The sequence below is a fragment of the Misgurnus anguillicaudatus genome, chromosome 22, assembly GCF_027580225.2.
Source record: "Misgurnus anguillicaudatus chromosome 22, ASM2758022v2, whole genome shotgun sequence".
Classification (NCBI taxonomy): Eukaryota; Metazoa; Chordata; class Actinopteri; order Cypriniformes; family Cobitidae; genus Misgurnus; species Misgurnus anguillicaudatus.
The window spans coordinates 21,244,255-21,270,251 of record NC_073358.2 but is presented as its reverse complement, the minus strand read 5'-3'; the positions used below and the strand labels follow the sequence as shown (position 1 = coordinate 21,270,251).

General features: G+C 37.0%; 2 protein-coding genes across 2 annotated transcripts in view; one reads left to right on the top strand and one right to left on the bottom strand.

Moving 5' to 3' along the window:
* Positions 1-25,997, top strand: part of iqgap2 (IQ motif containing GTPase activating protein 2) — a 64,314-nt gene that overhangs the window by 25,019 nt on the left and 13,298 nt on the right. The window contains exons 4-24 of the mRNA XM_073860220.1: positions 106-183; positions 1,143-1,219; positions 5,505-5,572; positions 6,679-6,792; positions 6,905-7,083; positions 9,565-9,652; positions 11,015-11,178; positions 11,285-11,372; positions 11,876-12,036; positions 12,225-12,391; positions 12,534-12,658; positions 13,108-13,271; positions 18,509-18,599; positions 18,690-18,857; positions 19,000-19,142; positions 19,279-19,449; positions 19,683-19,766; positions 19,893-19,964; positions 21,279-21,348; positions 21,793-22,001; positions 22,222-22,374. Coding sequence (XP_073716321.1) covers positions 106-183; positions 1,143-1,219; positions 5,505-5,572; positions 6,679-6,792; positions 6,905-7,083; positions 9,565-9,652; positions 11,015-11,178; positions 11,285-11,372; positions 11,876-12,036; positions 12,225-12,391; positions 12,534-12,658; positions 13,108-13,271; positions 18,509-18,599; positions 18,690-18,857; positions 19,000-19,142; positions 19,279-19,449; positions 19,683-19,766; positions 19,893-19,964; positions 21,279-21,348; positions 21,793-22,001; positions 22,222-22,374 — 2,634 coding nt within the window. The remainder of the gene's footprint in view (positions 1-105; positions 184-1,142; positions 1,220-5,504; positions 5,573-6,678; positions 6,793-6,904; positions 7,084-9,564; positions 9,653-11,014; positions 11,179-11,284; positions 11,373-11,875; positions 12,037-12,224; positions 12,392-12,533; positions 12,659-13,107; positions 13,272-18,508; positions 18,600-18,689; positions 18,858-18,999; positions 19,143-19,278; positions 19,450-19,682; positions 19,767-19,892; positions 19,965-21,278; positions 21,349-21,792; positions 22,002-22,221; positions 22,375-25,997) is intronic.
* On the bottom strand, positions 14,546-15,992 carry f2rl2 (coagulation factor II (thrombin) receptor-like 2). The gene has a single exon (XM_055200151.2). The coding sequence runs from the start codon at positions 15,802-15,804 to the stop codon at positions 14,881-14,883; it is 924 nt and encodes a 307-aa protein (XP_055056126.2). The 5' UTR covers positions 15,805-15,992; the 3' UTR covers positions 14,546-14,880.

Genomic DNA, 25,997 nt, shown 5'->3' with positions numbered 1-25,997 from the left:
CGTAACATTATAAAAACAGAATTATAATACAGATTAAAACTCAGTTTAAATGAAGTAGAAAAGTGCTCCTCTAATTGTTTGTTGTTGTGTGTACTCTTTCTTCAGCGCTCAGGACTACACTTCAGACATACAGATAACACTGTGCAGTGGCTAAGAGCCATGGAGTCTGTGGGTTTGCCAAAGGTGAGGCCCAAGTTTACACTGTCAGCGAATACACACACACACAAACACACACTGATACATTTGCAATACCTCTTTGAAGGCAATGTTAGCTTTTATTACACTTTCACTCAAAGGAGTGACTTTCACCTCTGTGGAAAATTAACAGAAAATAATCTAGGATGGCATGCAAGTTTTCAAGCGGAATATCACAGATAAGATTAAGCTATCAAAATGAATATGTTAGGAATGAAAAGTAAAATTGAATTTAGTTGAATTTTATTTTTTATTTATAAAATCAAAAGTACAGTTACAAGACCGGAATAGAAATATTTATAGGCAGTACATTTTCTCTGTTTAGGGTGTGGCATAATGTTCATTTCGGACCCTGGGAATGTTAATGTTTTATTTGTCATTGTCATACTCTGAATGGGTAACAGGTAATCAATGTTTACTTATGGTTTAAGTTGTTAACTTTAATTAGTAACGGTTAACTTGATCTGTCAGTCAGGGTTTTACAGAGTTTGCAGTACCCAGCAGTAACTTTCACTCAAAGGCATGAAAACACAAACTGCCAGCAAGTATAAAGTGAAACCAGGTGCAGTGTGCAGCGTGCTGTACCATGCAAAGCCACCGGAACAAAAGGCATCATGCTGATATAATTTAATTGCTGTTTCCGTATTGTGTTGTCATATTATTAAAACAGGATATGACAGCTGCTTTGTAGAAAGTTAAAAATAAAATCTAGAACATTCTGATGTACGGCACCATAGTTAAACAAACTAACAAAAGATGATTTCCTTGTAGTACTGTGGCATTTTTTGGACTTGCATAAGAATATGATGGTATGTGTCAAAGTATAATGCAATAACTGTATCATGGGACCACCACATACCAATTTTTTTTTGTTGCATTGGTGAGTCCTGTGTTAGGCTTTTTATGATCACCCGTTCCACAGTTATAATGTGGTTTTCCTCTTTCAGATATTCTACCCTGAGACAACGGATGTATATGATCGCAAGAATATGCCCAAGGTGATCTACTGCATACATGCACTAAGGTATGTCTCAAAGCTTCTCTCTATAGCCTATGTCTGATAATGTACTCCTTCATTTGCACTAAAAATCACTAAAATGTATCAATACCTTTCAGCATGTATATGAGGCTTATTCATCAGGTATAATAGCGTAAAACTACAAAAATGGTGGTTAGATTGTGATAATGGCTTCATGATCTCTGGCATGCAGACAGGTTTATAAAGCGTCTGCATGTATGACTGCTGCTTTCTCCTAGTGGCCATCTTCATTACAATTTAACCACAGTGAAAGCAGACGTTGTCTGAGGTAACGATTCGGCTGGGGGCCTCCCTTGGTGCATCTACCCATCAGTCCTGCTGGTTCACTTCCTGCCTGTCTTACATCATTTCCTGTCACTGTTTCCTGACAGTTCCTGCCATTATGCTCCAGAGACAAACCTCTTTTCACATTTGCTCTGTTTTACATTCTGAACCACTGAACTGTGAAATCTGAGAAATTTGATCCTTACAAAGTGTTAAGATACTGCTTGCCCATCCTTCCTGTAAATAACTGCCTTGATAAAGAAAGCTCATGGGAAACCCGTTAGATAAGCAAAATTGTCAAGCTGATCGGCAATACACTCTGTAGGGCATCTAGGCAGTACAGTCTATGACAATTTAAAAAAGTGACCCATCCTGTAAAAAAGTATTATAATCATACTACATAATTTGAAGAACATTATTTTAAAAAATAGTGCGATATCTTTAATATTGACAAATAAGGCCATGTCAAAGATAGAAATTAATCAAACTTTAATGTAACTAGTCTCATAATTAGATTAGGTGTGAATTTCCTAGACCTTTTTGTCTATCTCAAACCACTCGCGTGCTGCAAACCACCCTAACACTCTTAGTAACCACAAAACAAGCTCTGGCAACCCCCTTTAACACTCCAGCTAGCTTAATGGCAGTGTTTTGCACAAGAAAACCCCACTTACATTATCTCTCATATAAAAATTTAGTTTACGGTGATAACATTTATTTACTTTTCATTATTTGAGAAAATAAGTCAAGGTTTCTTTTTTAAACTGTTGAAAACCATTTAGAAGGTCAGGTCACTTATTTATACCTTAATGTATGCAAATCTAAACATTTCCACGCCTGCAGACAGCGTGCACAGGGGAATGTGTCTAATGAGTGACCACAGGAAAGCTTCTTTTTCAGTAAATGATTTATAGTGCCTTCCTGCTCTCTCTTGTGTGTGGTGTATATATGTGGGTTGCCTGGCTTCCTCCCTCTGCCTTGCACACGCTCTTCCTTCCTGACCTAAGTTAACCCCTTTTGATAGCACTGGAACTACAAAAAACAGACATGTCTGCCCACAAGTAGCCTATGTTTTACAGTAAAGCAGTTGACAAATATGATTTCTGTAAACAATTGAGGAGCTCAACACGTATTAAACATTCAGCAAAAAACTTTCACTTCAATTCCTAATCCCGGCCTCAGGCCATTCAGACATAGCGGTTTGTTGACAGAATCAATTACGAGTCTGGAAAAAAGGTAATTCACAAGAATACATGTCAGACGCACACATTTTTGCTACTTCATGGTGTAGTTTTTTAGTGTGTGACAAATTAATGCATTTAAATATAAATGTAATAATATACAAGAATTAGAAAAACTAATCACAGTTTTTCTAATAAGAATGAAACATATCAGGACACTGCTTGATATTTTATTGCAGTTATTCATTACAGAAAACATAGACTAGAGCTGTAATCTGGCCTTAAAAGTTAGGCCTGAAATGACCGGAGCTCGACAGAATTCGGCCTGAACCCAAAAGTACATTTTGATTGACAGCTTTTTAAAAGCCCGAACCCGTTTACAGCCCAACATTATTTAAATGCGCGCACGCTTACAGCTTTTGTCAAGAATGAGTAATTTACACAGGTTTTAACATTATTTATTCATGACTAACTAGGCTATGCGCCATTTGGAAGTTGAAACAAAGAAATAAAATAAGTCATCTGTAACATCTCACTCTAAATAGGCCTATGCAATACACTATAAATAGGCCAACATGCCAATAAAAATAGTTATTTCTTTACGAATTAAATTAAGATAATACATTCTGAATTAAGATGGGTATTTGTCAGTAACGAAATTAAGATAAAGGCTCCGCGAGATTTACTTCGGCACTTCTCTCCATTAATGCCAACACTAAAGGGGATCGCACACCGGCCGCGCAGCACAGCGCCTCGCCGTTCTAAAAAAATCAAACACATTGTTTCCTATGAGTATACGCAAGTTGCTCAAATCCCTGTCGCGGCATACAGCACCACTTACATAATCATTAACGATTAACATTGGCTGCTAATGTATATTTTGCATTTTGAAGTAGACGCTATCTGACGAAGCTCGCGCTATTTAATGTGCGACGTGACGCTGAGCTGCGCGGCCGGTGTGCGACCCTCTTAAGTCTATATCATCTGTCTAAATTATGTATTTAAGACTCAATTAATATTTAGTTATACATTGAAAAACCTTTACTCATCAAGATTAGGCTACATGGTTTTTGTTGAGGAAAATGATTAAATCCACTGTAAATGGCTTCAGAAAAGTGCATCCAGCAGTATTGAACTTTATCGCTCAATTACCGCGCAAAGCCCGAGCCCGGCCTGAGCTTGTGTAAAATGTTAGAAATGAAGCCCGAACCGACCGAACCCGTCAGGTCCCGATGGATCCTGTCAGGTTGGGGCAAAGATTTTCAGCTCTAACATAGACCCTTTTTAAGACACTTTCTTTTTACTATTCAACTACATACAGGGCTCCAGACTGCCACCAAAATTTGAGAGTGTGCCACTGAATTTTACATCCAGTCGCACATGTGCGACCAGTAAATTTGACCTTTTTTGTGATGTGAAACTGAATTTAAAACAGCACATTGTACTTTCTGCATCTATCATAAAAGTATTTATTAGTAATACAGGGTATTACTTAGTAGAAATGTGAATATTTGGTTAGCATGTTGATTTACGGCAGTGGTTCTCAATCCTGGTCCTGGAGGCCCACTGCTCTGCACATTTTGTATGTGTCTCTTATCTGACAGACAATGAGATCTCTGCTAATGAGCTGATGATTTGAATCAGCTGTGTTAAACAAGGGAGACATACAAAATGTGCAGAGCAGTGGGCCTCCAGGACCAGGATTGAGAACCACTGATTTACGCTATGTACATTTTCTGGTTGCGCCCCTAAAATTTTCAGTTGGGGGCCACTGTGTTCCTAGTAAAAAAGTTAGTCTGGAGCCCTGACATAGTAACTGCTTATAAAACATTTTGGGGTGCAGTTTGTCTTAAAATCTTTTTGGTATGTTCCTATATCTGAAAACAAATATTTGTCTGCATAGCACTGCTATCGGTTTGCCACCAAACTATGTAATCAGGTCTCTTGTGACTCATCAGCTGTAGTGATTTACACATTTTACACATTTAACCTTTGCCCCTTCTGTAGTAGAGGATAAATGCACACCTGACTGTTTCTGTCTTTTTTTGCTGGCTTGAGGGTCAAAGGTAAACAGGCCATGTAAACTTTATCTCACACAGTACATTCTAAACTCCTCAATAATTCATTACCCCGCTATTTGTCCTCAATCAGTGGACAGATAAAAGTTTAATGCACTTTCCAGCACACTACCTGTAGGCTATTTTTTCTGTTCCTAAGTTGGAACTAGGCTAGCTAGAGTTTTATACTGCCATCTTGTGAATGAACTTTATAGCTACACACCTTGTTATTGGTTGTAAAAGTCTGTTTTGCAGAAAGAAAGAAAAACATTTATATCAATCAATAATTATAGACAGGTTATTGCTCTTAGAATAAAGATGTTTAGATTTGTATTTATTTAAAAATGTAGTCTTTGTCCATTTATAGCAAAACCTTATGGTAGACTAGAGCATTGCTTTCGCAGCACAAAGATTGCAGGCTCAATTTGACTAGACTTGCCGATAAAATGCATACCTAGATTGTACTGTAAGTTACTTTGGATAAAAGCTTCTGCCAAATGCATACATGCAAATCTAAATATCTGAAACAATTAGCCATTTGCAACAATATTTATTTATTTGTTGTTGTTTTTGATTGATTTTAGGCACCTTTGGTGAATCTTTATGTCCATTTTTGAACAATTATGTGCTGTTGGACTTTGTGACATGATCCTGGATTGTTTTGAATAAATCTATATAAAATGTGTGCTAAATAGTTAGTCAGTTTCCTGATCATAAAACCGTAACTACACAATATAATGCATGTATTGTTTTTGTGTTTTCATGCAGTTTATACCTCTACAAGTTGGGAATTGCCCCACAGATCCAGGACTTGTTGGGAAAAGTAGACTTTACAGGTATGGAATAGTAATTATGAGGGTCTTTTTAGGAAATTAGTGCCATATGGACATGTGCCTGGAATATTTTTAAATTTGTTCATTTGCAAAATATATCACTACAATATAAATTTTGTGACCACCAGAGATAGATGGGGGATATACTGTAAGTTTATTTTTGGCTCTGGGTGAAGAATTTGCAATGGTGTCCCCCAACTGTATACTTAACTTTGTGTTACAAAAGCGAAAGATAATTGAGGAAACTTGGCTGATTGTTTTTGCATGATTAATGAGCACTTTGGGATCTAATGACAGTTCATTACTGATTTAGCTTGGCTTAGAGTGAACTTCCTCTCATTCATTACTTTATTGTGTCTTTGTTAATGGAATATCTCATCACGAAAATAACAGCTTAACATGACCTGTAATGAACTAATGATGAAGGTGAAATACATTTTTGGAATTGTGGAATCAGTTATGGAAGATAAAATAAAAAGAATTGTCTATATAAGTGGGTATCATTTTTATTTTTTTATTTTGCACTTAAGACTATCTGTGCCTCATCACAGTGCTACTTATTACAGGGATACTTACCAAATAATTAAAGGAACAGTATGTAGGATTGTGGCCAAAACTGGTATTGCAATCACAAAACTTGTGGCTAAAACCGGTACTGCAATCACACAACTGGTACTGCAATCACACAACTGGTGGCCAATACACAAAATGACAACATAAACATCAGTTGAGGGCTGCAACTCCACTTTTTAAATGACAATATCCTGGCCAGACCACTGTTGTCAGTGATATAAGTATTTGAAATGAAAATGATTTTTTAATGTCTAGTGACATATCAGGGGCATGTTATGATTAATTGATATACATTTCTTACATACTGTTCCTTTAAAGAGACCACAGGGTGATCCATTAAACTAGTATGTTACAGGAAGTTGGTTGGCAAGGAGAGCAGCTAAGTATACAGTTAAGCAGCCATAAAATAAAATATATTTATAAAAATGCTGCTTTCCTTAGCTAAATCAGTTGTTCCATGTGGTAAATGTACAGTAGGACTGTGTAACTGTGTAAGACATTCACTAGCATTAACATTTAAAATGTACTTTCCACAGAGGAAGAAATCAACAACATGAGGAAAGAACTGGAGAAATACGGCATCCAAATGCCCGCCTTCAGCAAGATCGGTGGCATCCTGGCTAATGAGCTTTCAGTAGATGAAGCAGCATGTGAGTAATCATTCATATCAATTATATAAACATTATTATGTGTAAGTGTATTAGTTTAGAGTAAATCCACTCATCTATAAATGTCTTCTTTCTGATCTGGTTGTATCTGCATTACACGCTGCTGTTTTTGCCATTAACGAGGCCGTTGACAAAGGTCATGCAGAGAGCACACTGGTTGCCCTGCAGAACCCGAACGCCCTGCTGAGAAACACACAGAAACCACTGGCACAAGCCTACCAGGACACACTGAGCAAAGCCAAGAGGAGAAAAGAGGACCAGGCCTCAGGACGGGTAATCTAAATTGCTCACTTTATAACTTTTAATGTCACAAAGATCATGTGCTAAAGTTTAGATTTAGTTTAGACATTTTTTCATTATTTGGAATGACCTTTTAGGAATTTTTGTTTATTAAAAATCTCTACAAATCACTACACAAAATCATAGTTTAGGTTCACTTATTGTGTGTATTTTTCCACATTTTAGAATATTAATAAATATATAACAAATATATTTTTACATTTAATCATGCACGTTTAGATCAATTGATATTTAAGATCATGAGACACCTTTTGGCCCTAAGGTAGTGTGCACACCAAAGCTTTTACGCTGGCGTATGTTTTCAGTGGTTTCCTATGAAAGTGCAGCGCTTTTGAAAACTTAGCGTCAAAAGTTGAAAAATATTCAACTTTGGATGTACAGCTCAGCTCGTCAATGTCAGTTCTAACTTGGTCGTCCCATTCATAGTGAAGGAGGGGCATCATCATTCAATGACGGATAAACAAAGCAAAAGTATCACAGCAACCAAAGCGCTCAGCTGAAAAAAGCTGGCAGACGGCTGGAAAAAAGCTGACAGTCAGCTTCTGCCTGGCGTTTTCAGCCACGTTTAAAAGCTTTGGTGTGCACACCCCCTAAATGTTTGAATGGTAGTGTATGTGGTGGGCGATAAACCGGTAGACATGATTTACCGGTAGAAATGTGTCAACCGGTAGTAATTTTGGACTTTCGTCTCTATCGAGGTTACGTGCTCACGTCACGTCCTGTGCGCATGGTCACGAAATGTAACGTTTGTACACGTATTAAAGCACCGCAGTTTTAAAACAAGTGATTTTAAGCCATTGAAACTAGGGATGCACCGATAGGATTTTTTTGGGCCGATTCCGATTTAAACAGACAACTTCTGGCCGATGCCGATACCGATATCAAACACTTGTATACAATACTATACAGTTGGTCTATTAGCTAGTTTATTTCTGCATCAAATTGTTTTTACTGAACATGGATTGGATCTAATTAACATTCAACTGACCAACATAATAAGAGAGTCACAAATTAAAACAAATATAATAAGACAGCATGACCACCTTCAAAGGTGGTTTTTGCTATTCAGCATTTATTTTATTAACAACATTAACTCATTTTTTACATATAATGGATTTCTTTATGCAGTTAATTAATAAACAATCGGTATCGGCCTGTCTTGTGCTATTGCCGATATGCCGATGGTTTCAAATTCATCAAAAATCGGCCAATAAATATCGGTGGCCGATACATCGGTGCATCACTAATTGAAACACAAACAATGGATCTATATGCGTGTGCTATTTTTGTGTGTGAGGAACGCCCAAGTCCCGCATCCACTGCTCATTAAGCTTGTGAACATTTTTGCCACTTTATTGGCCTTAAATACATATATGCAACAAAATTCCTGTCTTTGCCAGTATCCTCATAAACACGATCATTTAGGTCTTAAGAGAAAGTGAACAGCTAAGAGAGAAAACGCTTGTGTATATTCTTGGATCCGGACTTTGGTCTTAAAGGGGTTAACTAATTAAAGTTACCGAATTTTGCTCCTGTCTGTCACTCATGTTTATCAAACAGCATTGAGAGAAAATCTCTCACTGCTCTTGACTAAATCACTTTTCTACCTTAAACACATACATACATCATTATTTATCGTTACTTCATCACTGACTGTTTTGTTTTGTTTGTTTTTATCTTCTTTTTATACGTTTAAGGTTTTTGTGAGAATTCTGAAAATTTTTATGGTATTAAAGATTTTAATAACAGAAAAACCTTATTAAAAGATATATTTTTTTACTGTGATACATATCGTTATCATGACATTAAACTAATCCTATTGTGATAGATTTTGGTCATATCGCCCACCCCTAGTAGTGTAGGTGAAAGATAAATGGAATGCAGATTGTTTGTATTTCTGATAGAGGTCTTCTTTCAACAATGTCCAACATACTTTCACTCGCAAAATCAGCAGGATTTTAATTAAACAATAACACAGCATTAGCCTTCCTCTTTAAATGCTGATTTCGTTGTCTAACACTCCTCACACACTCTGCTGACTTCAGCATCACCTGATGTTGACTCAATTAAATACTGTAGTCATTTGCATCTTTTCAGTCTAAGATTTATAATAATAGTCTAAAGATAACAGATTTTTACAGAAGTTACTTTTTGAAATTTTGAAGATATTTTTTTTTTCAAATTGAAAATAAAAATTAAAAGTTATGTAAGTGACAATTAGTCACTATCAACTGTGGGGTTGCAACTAATGATTATTTTCTAATCGATTAATCGGGTGATTTTTTCCTTCGATTAATCGGATAAAAAACATAAATATTTACTCAATTCGACTTTTCACTTATAGCTGGCTACATAAGGCACTTAATTAGGGTATTCACTTGTAGAAAAGTGCATAAGCCACTACTACAGATTTTTACTAATTAAATTTTTTTTTGACTGTATGTTTGTGTTTAGCGTTCCTCTATTGCAACTGAAGAGAGAGACGTGTATGAAGAGTTACTGACTCAGCAGGAGATACAGAACAGTGTTGAACTTGTCAACAGTAAGTGTGCCACTTATTATCTAAACATTTTAATCATCCTACTGTGATACATGTATGGTAAATATATACAATATATTACTTTTTGTTCTTATACCTGTTTTACGTGAGTATATAAATGACACTGCAGTTGAGACGTTAAGAATACACTTAGATGATGAAATAATAAAATGGTTATTGAGAGTAAACTACTGGTTACTATTATACACTTACATGAGGTCACACTTACATGGAGCAAACTGTATTTAATCCAAAGTGAACGGATCCCCAACCCCAAGTTAAAGTCCCTGTAAAGTCAGATATTAATATGTGTTCTGAGTTTATGACACCACAGAAAAATGTGATAATAACCACCCAGCCAAATTCGAATGATTAAAATAAAAAACGGCAAATAAATAAAATAAGTTGAAAAATCTTGGAAAAACAGGCAGGGTTCTCTGCTCTCAAACGCTGGGGGCGTGTCTGCCTGCAACGCTGAAACCACGCCCACTCACAGTTAATGGTGGAAAACTGTTTAACTTTTTAATTCTGCAATTCAGTACTACATAGTAAACAGTGTTTGTGGCGTGTTTCAGCAATACATTTCTAACATGCAAATTGTGTTTAGAATTTTTTTAAGGATTGACTTTACAGAGACTTTAAAGTGTTAAAAATGGCCTAAATTGCACAATTAAGCTGCATTCAGACTAGCAGTAGCAAAGCGACGCGATCTCAATTATTTCAATGGAAGCTCGGCGACATCCGGCGACCGCGTGTCCAATCGCGTGGCAAAAGTTGAGAAAAGTTTAACTTTATGCAAATGATGACGAGCGACACACAGAGCGACAAAATCACTTATAATGTGTATGTACCTTAAAAGTGTTGTTTATGTGCCTAGAGCATTTTAATAGATGGAATAATAGTGTATATAATATAATAAAATATAATAGTAAACATAAATGATGGAATTCTGTATAGTTATGTCTTTCTTAGCCTGGCTCCGCCCTCCTACGTGCTTCTGCTTAATTTTCATTTCGCTTCAGTACTACGTCTGGGACTGCTGTGTAGAGTTTCGTTTTCTCCTGCAAAAATAAAAAAAACGTACTTGTTGTTTCCGGCCGGTTTCGGCGCATGATATACTTCACGACCACACGTTGGCGATCGCCTATGGCAGATCCTGAGTGACTCTGGGCAGATCCAATAGTTTTAAACTTCAATAGAGGACCTTCCTTAATGGAAGTAACGCTTTGCAATGGAGCATGGCCAGACTCTCTGTACAAATGAAATGAATGTACGAGAGTCTGGTTGGACCAGGCTATGTCTTGCTAGCTTGGTATAAGAAAAATGTTTAATGCTTGTAAAAGAAAGCTGATTTTCTCTTTCTAGCATCTGCAGCTATTCAGCAAGTAAACCAAGCTATTGATACTGAGGATCAGAACAGTCTACTGGCCAGCCTCAGATTACCTGCCCTTGGCCTTGTGGGAGTCCTGGACATCAACAGCCAATGTTACCTGGAGCATTTTACATCGTACAGGGACCATAAAGTTAAGGTACTGCAGCGGTCTCTACTTCCTATCAAGATTATTGTCGAGTAAGATGGCTGTTCATTTTGAATTTGATGATATATGTATATGTAAATATGACATCTGTATGTAGGATGCTGGTGCAAGTGCTGAGCTGGAAAGGGAGGAGATTCAGAGGGTCATCACTTCCTGTAATGAGTGTGCAGAGGCCGAGAGACGAAGTATGTTGCATATGTACTCTTTCCATGAGAATACATTTTTGTGGAGTATTGTGTAGATCTTTTGTAGTCATAATGCCTCTAACGCCACCTTAGTCTATTCAGCTACACTATATAAAAACTCTTTAACTAGAAAACAATTTATTATAAGAGACGGTACTTTATGCACAGTATACTTTTGGGTAAACAGAGGTCAAATAGTCTGAAACCACTACAATATATATATTCATCTATTTTGCATTCTTGCATATCCATGAATTCATTCGTATATCTGCTTCATTTCAGTGACAGTATGCATTTGAGCTGGCATAGACTTACTGAAATACTGCATTTATTTTAAGTCATAACTTTCATAATCTTTCTTATTGCTATGTTCATTGTTTTGTTAGAAACACTTTCCCTAGTAACAGTTGTAATTCATATTCAGCTCATCCATTCAGTATTAACTCAATGAGTTATTATGGATTATTAATGTTTGCCAATTGTCATGGCCTTGTTTGTCACAGAGCAGGAAGCTGTTGTTGCCATCAATGCAGCTATTCGACGAGGCATTCCAGAGGAGACGGTGGAGCAGCTCCTGAAACCAGAAGCCCAGTTACCCATCATTTACCACACTGCTGCTAACCTGTACCAGGCCGAACTATTCAGCCTGCAGATCGGCTCTCAGGTCAGCTGTCTTACTGTCTGTACACCCCGAGTAATCATCCCACCTCATTAGGAAGTAGATCACATTGGCTCCAGTGAACCGATGCTGCTTTAAATTGATTCAACATGGTGGTACATAGGTTGTGTGAGCAGTCCTTTACCTTTTAGTCAGAGTAAACTTTGACTCTTTTTTTTTTGCATTTGCATCAGAACAAGGCTGGTCTAACTCACGAGGAGCTGTGTGTGGCTGTGGAGATGTTGTCTGCTGTGTCTGTGTTGAATGAGGTTTTGGACACTAAAGACTCTGTGGCTGTGATCGAGCAGCTTAGCGACTCTCCACTGGGCTTCAGTAACCTGGACCCTGATAACTTGCAAAGGTAACAGTGATGCTATTTTTTGATAAAAATGCAGGTGACCACTTGTGTCACGTTGACTTACCTGTCATTGTGTGTCTGTGTCATAAGGAGATGCAATATTCAATTCCCAACATTGAGTCTCTATTGGTTTTGTTTTACTCAGATATGCAGACACACTGATCAGTCTGAGAGCAGAGTCCAGCTCTCAGGGACAAGAGTTTCTCAGCTGGAATGATGTTCAGAAATGCATTGATACAGTCAACATTCAGGTTCATGAGGAACACGAGAGTAAGCCATTTAAACATATTAGAGCGGTTTCACAGACAGGGCTTATCCTAGTCCCAGACTTAAATGCATGTTATTGCTGCCTTCATTTAAAAACACCTCTATCTTAACATACAGTATACCAGTGTCATTGTTTTGTCTCAAGATGCACATCAGTTCTGTTTTTTTGTAAGGTTTGTTTGTAAAAACGACTTAAATGTCCTAATATAACTAAGGCCTTGTCATGGATTAATCTCAACCCTGTCTGGGAAACATATACTTACTTATTGAAGTATTTAGTTTTATTAAACAGTACTATCCAAATGCAGTTTTTAATCATTTACTATTTGGAATTTTACTGCATTCTGTCTAAATCCCTCTTAAGGATAATGAGACATTGTGATTATTTATTGGACTGTACATAAATTACATAAATACATTTGGCTTGCGCATCTAAGTGTTGTTCTTTGCAGGAGTCATTGCTATAGCTGAGATCAATGAAGCCCTAAATTCTGGAGATCCAGAGAAGACGCTCGCTTCTCTGATCCTCCCTACAGCTAAACTAAAAGGGGTCAACCCAGCTACAGCCAAACACTATCATGAATTACTGCTGCACACCAAAGACCTCATCTGCAAGGTAAAAATAAAATAATAATGTTCCACACTAATAACAAATCAAAATAAATCACATGTAGTTTTTCTGGATCTGGGGGCCGGTTGCATAAACATATCTGGTAGGTTAAGACTGTGTCTCAAAGGGACACTCTACTTTTTTGATTTACATTGATTTACATTTGATTTTTACCATTTTGGAATCCATTCAGCTGATCTCCGGGTCTGGCAGTATCATTTGTAGCATAGCTTAGCACAATCCATAGAATCTAATTAGACCATTAGCATCGCACAAAAAAACCCCAAATAGTTTCGATATTGTTCCAATTTAAAACTTGACTCTTTTGTGGTAACATTGTGTGCTAAGACCGACTGAAAATTAAAAGTTGTGATTTTCTAGGCAGATATGGCTAGGAACTATACGCTCATTCTGGCGTAATACTCAAGGACTGCCGTAACATGGCTGCAGGATGCGCAATGATATTACGCAGCAGCCTAAAATAGTCCCTTTAGTAACTTTCATTAGCAGGGGACTATTTTAGGGCACTGCATAATATCATTACGCCTCCTGCAGCCATGTTACGGCAGTCATTGATTATTACGCCAGAATGCCAGTATAGTTCCTAGCCATATCGGCCTAGAAAATCACAACTTTTAATTTTCCGTCTGTCTTAGCACACAGTGTAAATACGGAAGAGTCAAGTTTTAAATAGGAAAAATGTTTTCTTTGATTATTACGCCAGAATGGATTCCAAAACGGTAAAAATCAAAAACTCTACTGGAGCTGGAAAAAGTGGAGTGTCCCTTTAAGAAATAGTCAGACCAACTAGAAATTTGTTTGGGGTCTTACTTTTCGGATTGAAATTAGATATTTTTTGGGACTGACTTTAAACAGGTATGAAATAATGTTGACTAACTAACAGTGTATGCAACTGGCCACTGTGGAGCTTTTTCATTTCATCCCTTTAATATAAAGCTTTTAGACCCCTTATTAAAGGGATGAAACAAAATTTCTGCCATCATTTCCTTACCCTCACCCTGTATTTTTTTTTTAAGTTTTTTTTTTTAGTTTTTTAAGCTGTTGAATACAAAAGAAGATATTTTGAGAAATGATGGTAAGCACACAGTTGACGGTACCCATTGACTACCAAAGTATTTGTTTTCCTGCTATAGAAGTCAATGGGTACTGGCAACTGTGTGGTTACCATTATTCATCAAAATATCATCTTTGACAGAAAGTGTAAATGATATCAATTTGACAGACACTTTTTTCCAAAGCAACTTACATTGCAATCAAGCTACAATATACATTTTTTTTATTTGTAGGTGTCCAAACTTGTGATCTTTACATAGTTAATACAAAGTTCTACCAACTCAGCTACAAGATCATGATACTTACACAAGACTCACTCACTTCCGAGTCCGATTTTTAATTTTTTTATGCTTGAATTGGTTTTATCTTAAATATACATGATTATTCCTTCACATATGTACAGTATGAATAGACTCTCAAAATGGGAAGCATTTAGTTCGACCAAAACATCCTCAATTCACTGTTCAATCATTTTAAGATAAGGAAGTCCTCCTGGCAGGGTCCACAGCAAAAACATCCTGCTATTCAAAAACCTTAAGCCTTACATAATGGATGAAGGCTTCAAAAGCTTAGAACTAAATGATGTAAGCTTGGGCTGGGAAGTCGAAGTCTTTGTTAGGACAAATGAGAGGAAGGGGTCCAAACAGCTATGGAAAGAACACAGGCAAACCGCTACTCTGTAGTAATGATACAAGTCATCTTGGTTTTGTGCGTACAGCTTCACATAGTGTAAAAAGTGAATTACGCTGCTTGGGGTAAAACACAGTACAAAGATCCCAAACACCAGCGTGCTAGCCTTGATGTAATGTTTCCAGTCACGACTGGAGCGATTGAGATGATAAATGATAGATCCATAAACAAAGGTGATAACCAGTGATGGTAGGATGAAACCCAAGCAGATCAGACTCAGTCTGTATGGAATTAAGGCTTGGTCCGATCTTTCTTCGTATGGCTGGATGTCATGGCAAGATATGATCTCCTGCCCCAAAATGCGGTATGTCTGTTGAATCAGAAACTCTGGTGTCATTGCAATAGCAAAAACCGCCCAAACAGTTAAGCTGGCCCAGATCGCGCAGTATCTTTTTGAAAGTCTCCTGTACATGAATGGATGAACCACTGCAATGTAACGCATGACGCTAATGCACATATGGGCGTGTATCGAGCAGTAGATGTTTCCATAAAAGCATGCAGTCACTATCTTGCAGACGAGCTCTCCAAAGACCCAGTTGTTGTTGTTAAGGTGATAATGAACTCTGAGTGTGAGAGAAACTAGCAGGAGAAGGTCGGATACAGCCAGGCTGTAGTATAGGATACCACTGGAAAGTTTTCTTTTTCCACTGAGGCAAGCCAGCACAAAGACGTTGGAGGGGATTCCAATAAGGATTGCCAAAATATAGGAAGATGGGATTATTTTAGTGCTCAGTATTCCAGTGGTGTGGTTAAAGATGTTATCACTAACATTCATCACAGGTTGTTCAAAGGGGAACTGTGTAACATTATTCACTATTATTCCTCTAAATGTCTTTGGTCCTGGTGATGCCGAAAAAAATGTTAGAAAACACAATTTTAGACAAAATATAAAAGTTATAAATGGTAAAGTAAATTAAAATAAAGTATTTATATGTGAAAACTAACTCGGAGTAGTTTATGGAAGTTATTCTGACAATTTTATAAATGTATTAAATAATGAAATGAAAAAAGGCTTTTAAAGCGCACCTATTGTCCGAGTCACGATTTTACACATTGTTTTGTGTGTGAGTGTGTATTAGTACATGTTAACGATATACCAAGTTACAAATTCCAAAGTAAACATTGTCCAACCTAAATCTCTTTTATTGGACTAAATATTGTAGGCAACAGTTTATGTCAATGGTTTATTGCTCATCAAGTGGAAAAAAATTGCTCAGAAAGTGATCCGAACGATATAGTTTGTTGTATCTTTATCATAATAGTTGTGGTGTGAACCCAGCCCAGAATACACTGAATTTTGGCACTCCTGTAAGATTATTACCTTATCACACTGTGTGACATGGATTGTTTAAACTCGGGTTTAAACGACATGCATGTAGACTGTACGATGATGAAACGGAAGCTTCGGCGGCTGCGTCGCACGTTAGCGCAACGTCACCAGCATGCACTCGTGGGAAACAAATACCAGTATGCAGGTTGTAGCAACAAACATACTGTGCGGTGATCATGCTGAATTTCTGACACTGTCAGAAAACTATCGTTGACTATCTTTGGACGCAAGACCGGGAAAATGGCCGTCTTTGAACCTCTCTTACGGTACAACATATGACCACCGATGAAGTGCTAGAAATTGCGACGATTGTTTCACGATGGCAGTCTTTCGTCTGGGACAGCCAATAACCATGCAGTGTATCCCGGGCTTAATATAAAACGATTTTCAAAACTATATTTTTTATAGTTATATCGTTATCGTTATAATGTGAAAGGCCATTTACACCCTGTAAGTAGCCTATGTTTTCGTAGCCTATGTTTTCAGGCTACTTTTTTTTAAGTAGATGCATTATCACCTTGAAAATTAAAATTAAATAATTTCATTTAATTTTAAATTTTGGCACATATTTTGCATTTATTTTTCTATTATTAAATGGTAAATCTGGTTTTAATTTTTATCATTAATTACAAAAATCATCCATAGTAGTTGTAATAATAATTAAATAATTAAATAATGATAAAAACTACTATTAAGGTAACTACAATTATAGTTGCAAGACAAAATATAAAATATGTAAAAATACAGATTTGTAATGAGTATTGAACAAACTGTGTTTATAACCTATCAAATTCCTCAAAATCTTCTGATTTACATTATTATCATAGACAAATAAGATTTCCCCAACATTTAACATCTATTTTAACAAACAGTAAAAAGGGCAGCTAGGTCAGGCTTGAGTCTCAAAGAGTCAGTCACTCACACACAAGTTAATCGGGACAATCAAAGTTGCTGCTTTAGTCCGAGAATTGTTATTTGAGTCTTGAGATCATAATGTAACTTCATTGTATTGACTTACCCGAATCTTGAAGTGAGTCCTTAAACATCAAAGATAACAACAGCACCGCACACACTGTCCACATCCTTGAAGGATTTTTCCCAAAAATTGTACACATCAAATATTCGTCGAATTAAACTTGGCTTACAAGTTTCTCGTCTGAAGACTAGTCATTCTTTTAGACAGTCACATCTTTTGGAGATCAGTAAGCTCCTGTGGGGCGTAATGTGTTTGTAGGCTGGTTTCCTCTCAAAAGCTTAGGGAGTCTGGAGTCGGAGTTGCTCATGGTCATATGTCAGGAAATACTTAATGACGTGAGACTTCCGCTCAATGGTCCAGTCCATATAACAAATATTTACAAACACATTTGCACTCTTAATAGTGGTCCATGCCCAATTCGGATTTGGAAATGCTTTGATTTTATTTTTAAAGTTGTCTCTCACCCCGTTAGAAACTCAATACCAGTAACCGATACATAAGTGGTCAGACTACAGACTGGACTGTAATTTTACAAGAAGGGCGTTCACTCTTAGAACAGATGTGGTTATTACTGGGTCAACACATGTTACTTTTAACACAACTTGTGTTTTATTTTAACACAAAATCAACACAAAATGACACATAATGTGTTAAAAGTATAACACAAAACATTTGTAAAACATGAACACATCCTTTCTTAAAGTGCAGATTTGGTTTGAACATTGACGTGTCAACAATATGTTTCATCATCATCATTTATAATCTCTTTCTTTCTTTCTTTCTTTCTTTCTTTCTTTCTTTCTTTCTTTCTTTCTTTCTTTCTTTCTTTCTTTCTTTCTTTCTTTCTTTCTTTCTTTCTTTCTTTCTTTCTTTCTTTCTTTCTTTCTTTCTTTCTTTCTTTCTTTCTTTCTTTCTTTCTTTCTTTCTTTCTTTACTTCTTTCTTTCCACAATTTCATGTAAAAAGACTCATTTTAGAGAAACCCCCTATTTAGCTAGTCATAGCAATTATAGTCCTGTATAACGCCATATATGTGTTTTCTACTACTTGTAGTTAAATTGCACTGTTGCACTATTGTTTAAATGAACGGTCTGTAACAAATTATTTGCTCGACCTGTACATGTGTTTGTGTGGAGCGTGTGATGACTCAGGACTGTGTGTTGTGTTGTAATAGAGCTCAGGGGACGAGTCTGCTGTACTTTGGCTGGACCAGATCCAAGACGCAGTGCATGCTGCTAACCAAAACCAGGAGGATGCACTCAAGCGTAAGGCTTGCATTAGCTTCAAATAATAATTATTTCTTGCATGTAAATCTTTCAGTCCTGAACATGGACATATTGTCTACATTATTTTAGTGGCTGAGGCAATAGCAGACATTAACAGCGCAATATCTGAGGAAGATAGCAAAGCCACACTGACTACTCTGCAGTGTCCTGATGCTGGTCTCAGAGCAGTTTTGTCTGAATGTGCTAACATCTACCAGAACCAACTTTCTCAGTTGCAGACTACTCGAAAAGAACAAGGTACAATAACTCATACTGTGTACTGTAAGTAACTCATATTATAAATAAATAATATGTATTACTGTTAGGTTTGAAGCATTTAAAATGGCTGAATTTGAATCCTAAGGTTGCATGTGCTACAGTATTGTTGTGTTTTCTGTAGGGATCAGTGGCACTTCATGGGTGAAACACAAGATCAAAGATAAATATGATTACTTCTATGACATTGAAACCAAAGAAGGGACATGGGTGGAGCCAGATAATTTTATCCATGACAGCTCACAACTCAGCAAAGAAGATATCCAGGTTTATATCCAGGGATATCCATATTTTATTTAGCTTATAAACATACTATCTTGATCACAGTTTTGGTGACAGGTTCAAATATACTGTAATATCTCAGGAATTGTTTATATAATTCATTTTTTTTCTCCCCAACTAGAGTATTGTAAGTAGTGTAACAGCTGAGTATAACAGAGAGCAGCTCTGGCTGGCCAATGAGCCGCTTATAATCCAGCTACAGGCCCTGATTCGTGGATATCTGGTGAGGCGGGCCCACAAAAACAGATTGGAGTACCTGCAAAATCAAGAGCCGAGCGTCATCAAACTGCAGGTGCTTACTGCTTACACGTTGTATTTACTGCACTGTATTTGATGCTTGCTTTATATTCTTTATAAAAATTAAATAATGAAAAATAGTGTGAACAAATAACTGAAAAAGAAAAATGAAAGGCATAGTAAATTTTAAAATTGATGTAACTCAACTTAGTTGTAATGGAAAATGAACTACCGCTAATAGGTAGCAACAGTGAACAGTATGATGAGGGTTTTGGCTTATCATTTTAGGCATCCTGGAAGGGCTACAAACAGAGGAAAGCCTATAAAGACAGACTGAAGACATTTCAAAACAGTGTGAACTCTGTAATTAAGGTAACAGTTATATCATTGATGGTCCATTATTTCAATATTTCATCATATTATATACATAGATTTTATTGATTATATGATATTTGATTTTGCACTTCAGTATAAAACATTGTTTCCTTTGCAATATAGTTACAGTCATGGGTGAAAATGTGGAAAGATAAACGAAAGTACACAAAAAGACTGCAGTACTTCAAAGACCATGTAAGTTATTATGCAAAATTCATGTCATTAAGTAGCTTCTATATCAGACACATGGTGCCCTATTTTAACGATTTAAGCGTATTGTCTAAAGCGCACGGCGTCTAAATGGGCGTGTCCGATTCCACTTTTGCTAATTTAACGACGGGAAAATGGTTTGTGCGTCGAGCGCAGTGTCAAAAAGGGTTGTTCATATTCCCCTAATGAGTAATGGGTGTGTTTTGGGCGGAACGTGTAATAAACCAATGAGAGTCTTATCTCGCATCCCCTTTAAAAGCCAGTTGCGCTGGCGCTATGTCTAATCCCTATTTAGATGACGGACTTTGAAGATACGGAAGAAAACCCCCAGTTTAAGAATAATAAAAAAAAATTGTTGTTTTTATTTTTATTGAAATTTAAAAAAAAAATTATTACAACTTTTAAAAGCCGTTTTCTTTCAGTCATAGAAGTGAAAATAGCAGGCTTTTAATTGCTGTAAATGTATTGATATCCTATATAATCATTGTAATCTCATAAAATAATTAGCAAATCTACAAGAAAAGGTTTGTACTCTAAAAATATTTTATTTGTAACAAACAAGAGATAAAAAATTTACTAACGTGCGAAGAGCCAAAGCGTTTCAGCACTTGGACAGCGTCATATGGGATTTTTTTAAAAGCATTACTTAAAATGTTTCTCATCTCACCATATCCACAGGTACAGAGTCATCATATATAATAGCATTTAAAAACATTTAAAAATAGATTCATTTGTTTAAAGCAAAGCATTTATTTACTTACCAGGCTACAGGTGAAGCAGCTCTTTACACCTTCTAACGTCTCATAATCGGTCCTCATTTATGTCCAAGAGACTCACTAAAATCTTTTACATTTCAAATCCTTTAATCTTTTTATATTTAAAAGCATTTTTGTGCTGCTGAGCATTCATATGTGATAAGCAAACCTGCGTTGTCGTTCCGTTTATAGGCGCATATTTCTAACGCGCTCTTTAAATAACAAAAAACATATTGCGTCATTGACTTAAAACTTTAGAGCAGGTTTTTGTTGGTCAATGGTGTAGTCTATTTTAGTTGCCTTAAAATAGCAATGCCCCAACAATGCGCCTGAACACACCTCGTTTTTAGATCAGAACGCCCATGGGCGCAAATGCATTTGTTATTTAAACAACGTGGCGCTTAACGTGGAAATTATAATTGCGCCGGGTCGAAACTAGCAAAATACACTTGCGTTGCGCGTTGCGCTGCATTGCGCCAGGTGTATGATAGAGCCCATAGATTTCAAAGCATTTACAGTACTGCATCTTTTTGTTGTTGTTCAGGAGGCAGAAATAGTGAAGATTCAAGCTTTTCTCAAGGCCAATAAAGCAAGAGTTGACTACAGAACTTTGAGTGAGTAAATTATTACTTTTATTCTGCTATTAATTATATTATTTTAAATGCACTTATATGTATGTATTTTTTATACATATAGTACTTGATATGAAATGTATTATGTTTGGTTGTAAGGATTAGGTATTAGTTTGTGTATAAAGAGCTCATATGCAAAACACTCTAAGTGCATCATGTTTTTCTGTAAATTAGCATTTGTTTAGACTCTTAATAGATACTGCTATGCCAACAAATCTGTATTTTTGAATGACCTGAGGCCAGGATTAAGCGGATTTGATATTCGGTAAATATAATGATCTCATTTTTGACAGAGGTGGCTTTTAGGGGATTTTAAATCTGCGCTCCTCATATTTTAGATTGTGTTGTACGTATTAGTTTGTATAGGTAAGATTGTGTTGTATTAGTTTGTATATGTAAAATTACATTGGTTTGTTCCTCAAACAGCTGGTTCTCAGCACCCCCCTCTCTCAGTGGTCCGTAACTTTGTGCACCTACTGGAACAAAGTAGCCTCGATCTACAGGAGGAACAGGAATTGACGCGACACAGAGAGGAGGTGGTCACCAAAATTCGTGCTAATCACCAAATGGAGAAAGATCTGAATTTGATGGATATTAAAATTGGCCTGCTGGTAAAGAACAGGATCACACTACAGGTTAGATAATTTTTCCCCCTGTGGTTTCATTTGATGTTTTTAATATCTTTGAGTATGTTTTATAAAAATTACATTACCATTTAATGTAAATAGTTTGTGTGTGTTTTACCTTAATTTAAAGTCTTATTATAGTTAGTTACAGAAATCATATACTGCCCTGACACACTGCATTTCGACCCATTCTAATTTTTATCTACCACTATGTTTTCTTCTCTGGCAGGATGTAGTGTCACATAGCAAGACGATGAAGAGCAAAAAGAATAAGATGAGTAAAGAGGATTTGTTCACGGGGGAAAAGCAGGGCATCAAGGGCCTGAGCAAAGACAAGAGGAAGAAACTAGAAGCCTATCAACATCTATTCTACCTACTTCAAGTAAGAAGATCTTTTTCTCTCTTCTGTTTTCTGATTTTTAGTCAGTCAGTACATTCAACAGTACATAAACCACCGTTTTTAGACAATATTTGGTACTTAGTTTATTTTCTGTGGCAAAGCATTCTGTTTCATTAAGCAACGCATAAAACTGTTATAAAAAGTGACTACGTTTACATGTACTTCAATAGCGTGATTATTTCCTATAATATAATCAGAGTAAGGACATAATCGCAATAAGATGTTTACATGACTGGAGCTATAACCTCTTCACTCCTGTTTACATGCAGTTTTTTATTTTCGGATTATTTGCTATTGTTTATGCTTATTATTCACTAGGGGTGGCACGGTTCATGAAACAAATCCGAACCGTTCGGTTCGCTTGTCTCGGTTCGGAGCGCGTGTGTGCCGTACGGTTCAACGGTTCATGGCATGCGCAATGTAGCCTCATGCCCTGTATGTGACCCCAGATAGCGTGTTCCCCTTTCGCGAATAGCGCGAAAGAAGAGGTGACTGCTGTGGAGAGTGAGTGCTGCCGGTCATGTTACGTATAGAAATGGCAAGAGGGAGAGAAATGGAAGACTGCCCGGAGTTGGAGGATGCCCCAGTGTCGTATAAGTTTGGTGTGTGGAAACATTTTTCATTTTATGTTACCTATGATGACAGCGGAAATAAAACAATAGATACAACCACACGCGACAGCCTTCTCTCCGACCATTTATCTAATCTGAGGTAATGAACACTGTTTTACGTCTTTTCGTATTCAGCGCTATTTTTAGCCTTTCATTGATAAAACGAAAGCGGCTGATTTCCGCGTAGTGTCATTTTGCTAGCTTGTGAAAGTTGCGCGATCTTATTTCATAAACTGCCCCTTAAAGTAATCAGGACAGAAATGGTCAAAAGTGGACAAAAGAGACGGATTTAAATATAACAGGTGTAAACGTTATGTTTCTCTCTCATCCACATATACTCTCTGCAGTATTTAAGCAGCCTCTCAGTGATAAATCTTAAAGCTACACTGAAGTAGGCATTTTGATAAATGCAAGTTATCTTTGTGTGTTAAAAAGGCACATAAGTTAATGTAGATGGCAATGCACATTCTCTTTTTTGCCAAATAAATGAAAAGCATGTTGAAATCATCAATGTCTTCCCTCTTGCTATATCAAAATCTCACCTGGCTTTTCTCAGAGATGGTCCCAATAATGTGCTTAAAGTCAAATTCAGTTTGTGCATGATTACATGATATAACTTTTTTAATACTGTATCCTAAATTATGGATAATTAATACATTAATAAGATAATACATTTCTGGAGTGTTAAAAATTAAAAGAAAAAATAACAACAAGAACCGCACTGAACCTAGAACCGTGATACGAACCGAACCGAGGGTTTTGTGAACCGTGCCACCCCTATTATTCACACATAGCCCAATGCAGAGCACAAATCATGAACTCACATATACTGTCCACTGTTTTAATTTACTTACGTTAGCGGTTTTTACGCTGCTGTCGCATTATTTGAGCCATTTATGAATAAAAGCAGACTTCTGCGTCTTATGGGCTCGTTATAGTCGTGTGTAGGTCCTACGGCGTAGGTTCCGCGTCGGTTTTCATTTATACCTTTGCGTCGACGTGCAAACACGAGCGCAGGCCGCTGGTAACCACGCATGTAACCACAGTAGCAGCGCGAACGCCAAAGAAGAAGAAGCTTTGCAAGTTAAGCCACAAACGAAGAAGAAACAGCAACTTGTTGTGTATAATTTGAGAAGACCAGCAATGATGGATGTAAATAATCAGCGACTTTTGTTGCAGTTTGAGTTAAATCACTCCTCAACTTAGCCATTCTTTGTTTTCACCGTCGCAAACGGAAATACCTATGACGCAGTTTTTTTTACCTGTCGGGAGGGGTTCTGGTGGACCAATCACAGCGCTTGTGGTCCGCGTAGAACTGATGCGCTGTTAAAATTTTTGCGAGGTGCGCATCAGGCTACGCAGAGCTACGGCGTAGAACCTACGCAGGACTATAAATCGCCCTTTAATGTCAAGTTTAAAACGAATTCGGGCTTAAGGTGCGTGTCAAAAACACATGCGCACTTCAGTTAGTGCGGTATAAATGTGATTAAAGTGTTTATATGTCCGCATACTACGATTAAAAACTGCATACGCCACCTGTTTTAATACGATTATTATGCTTGCTGCAATTATGAGCTTAATCGCGTCATTTTTATCAAAGTATTGTGTTAACATGAGGTAAAGTGTGATCACAGTATTCCCAAAATCCCATTATAATCGCATTATGAGGGTGCATGTAAACGTGGTCAATGAGTAGAGTGATACTGAGTACGTTTACATGCACAGAATAAGCAGATAACTATCAAAAATCAGCTTAATATAAAAAACTGTTTTCATGCGTTTACATGCAAATCAATAAACCGGCTATGCAGAAAACTGCGTTTACATGGGACTTGGAGATTTGTCAGGTTTCTCGCAGGTAGTGACTTCATCGCCTATAGTACATAATAGTCGATCAAAAAGCCGATGGCATATCTGTCTTAAGCTACACTGTTTTATCTCTTTTAGTGTCTCCAGAACCTGTAAATAAAACGTCAGTTTTTATTTTCGCAGTTTCTCTGCCAACTGATTTAGTAGAGCAGAGACTTTTATGTGTTACTTTGCGCTTACTTCCGCGTGTGACATTTATCTTTCATACGCGGAGACATGCGCACATGGACAAAACCGTGAGAAAGCCGGTTAAGGTGTTTACATGCCGTGTGAAATCGGCGTAATGAGCAAAAAACTACCTGTGCTGATCGTTTTTTGCTTACGCCGTTTATGGGCTTTCCCCGATTAAAGAAAACCATTTTACGTGTTTACATGACCCCACGTGTTATCAGTTTATTAAGCATAATCGGCGTAAGACTGTGCATGTAAACACCTTTAATAAGTAAGTTTACATGCACAGAATAAGCGGATAACTATCAAAAATCTGCTTATTACAGAAAACTGTTTTCATGCGTTTACATGCAAATCAATAAGCCGGCTATGCGCACAACTGCGTTTACATGGGACTTGAAGAATTATCAGTTTTCTCGCAGGCAGTGACGTCACCACCTATAGTATACAATAGTCGTTCAAAAAGTCAACGGCATATCTGTCTTAAGCTGTATTGTTGTATCTCGTCTCGTGTGTGCAGAACATGTAAATGTAACATGAGCTTCTATTTTAACAGTTTCTCTGCCAACTGCTTTAGTAGAGCAGAGACTTTTATGCGTTACTTGGCGCTTACTTCCGCGTCTGACGTTTATCTTTCACACGCGGAGACATGCGCACATGGACAAAACCATGAGAAAGCCGGATAAGGCGTTTATATGCCACACGAAATCCGGGTAATGAGCAAAAAACTACCTGTGCCTATCGGTTTTTGCTTACGCCGTTTATGGGCTTTCCCTGATTAAAGAAAACCATTTTATGTGTTTACATGACTCCACGTGTTATCCGTTTATAAAGCATAATCGGCTTAAAGGAATATTCCATTTTCTTAACAGAAAAATCCAGTTAATTTACTCACCACAATGTCATCCAAAATGTTGATGTCTTTCTTTGTTCAGTCGAAAAGAAACTATGTTT

Coding starts and splice junctions, on each gene's coding strand:
- f2rl2 (XM_055200151.2), bottom strand. CDS start 15,804: ATGAATGTTAGTGATAACATCTTTAACCACACCACTGGAATACTGAGC.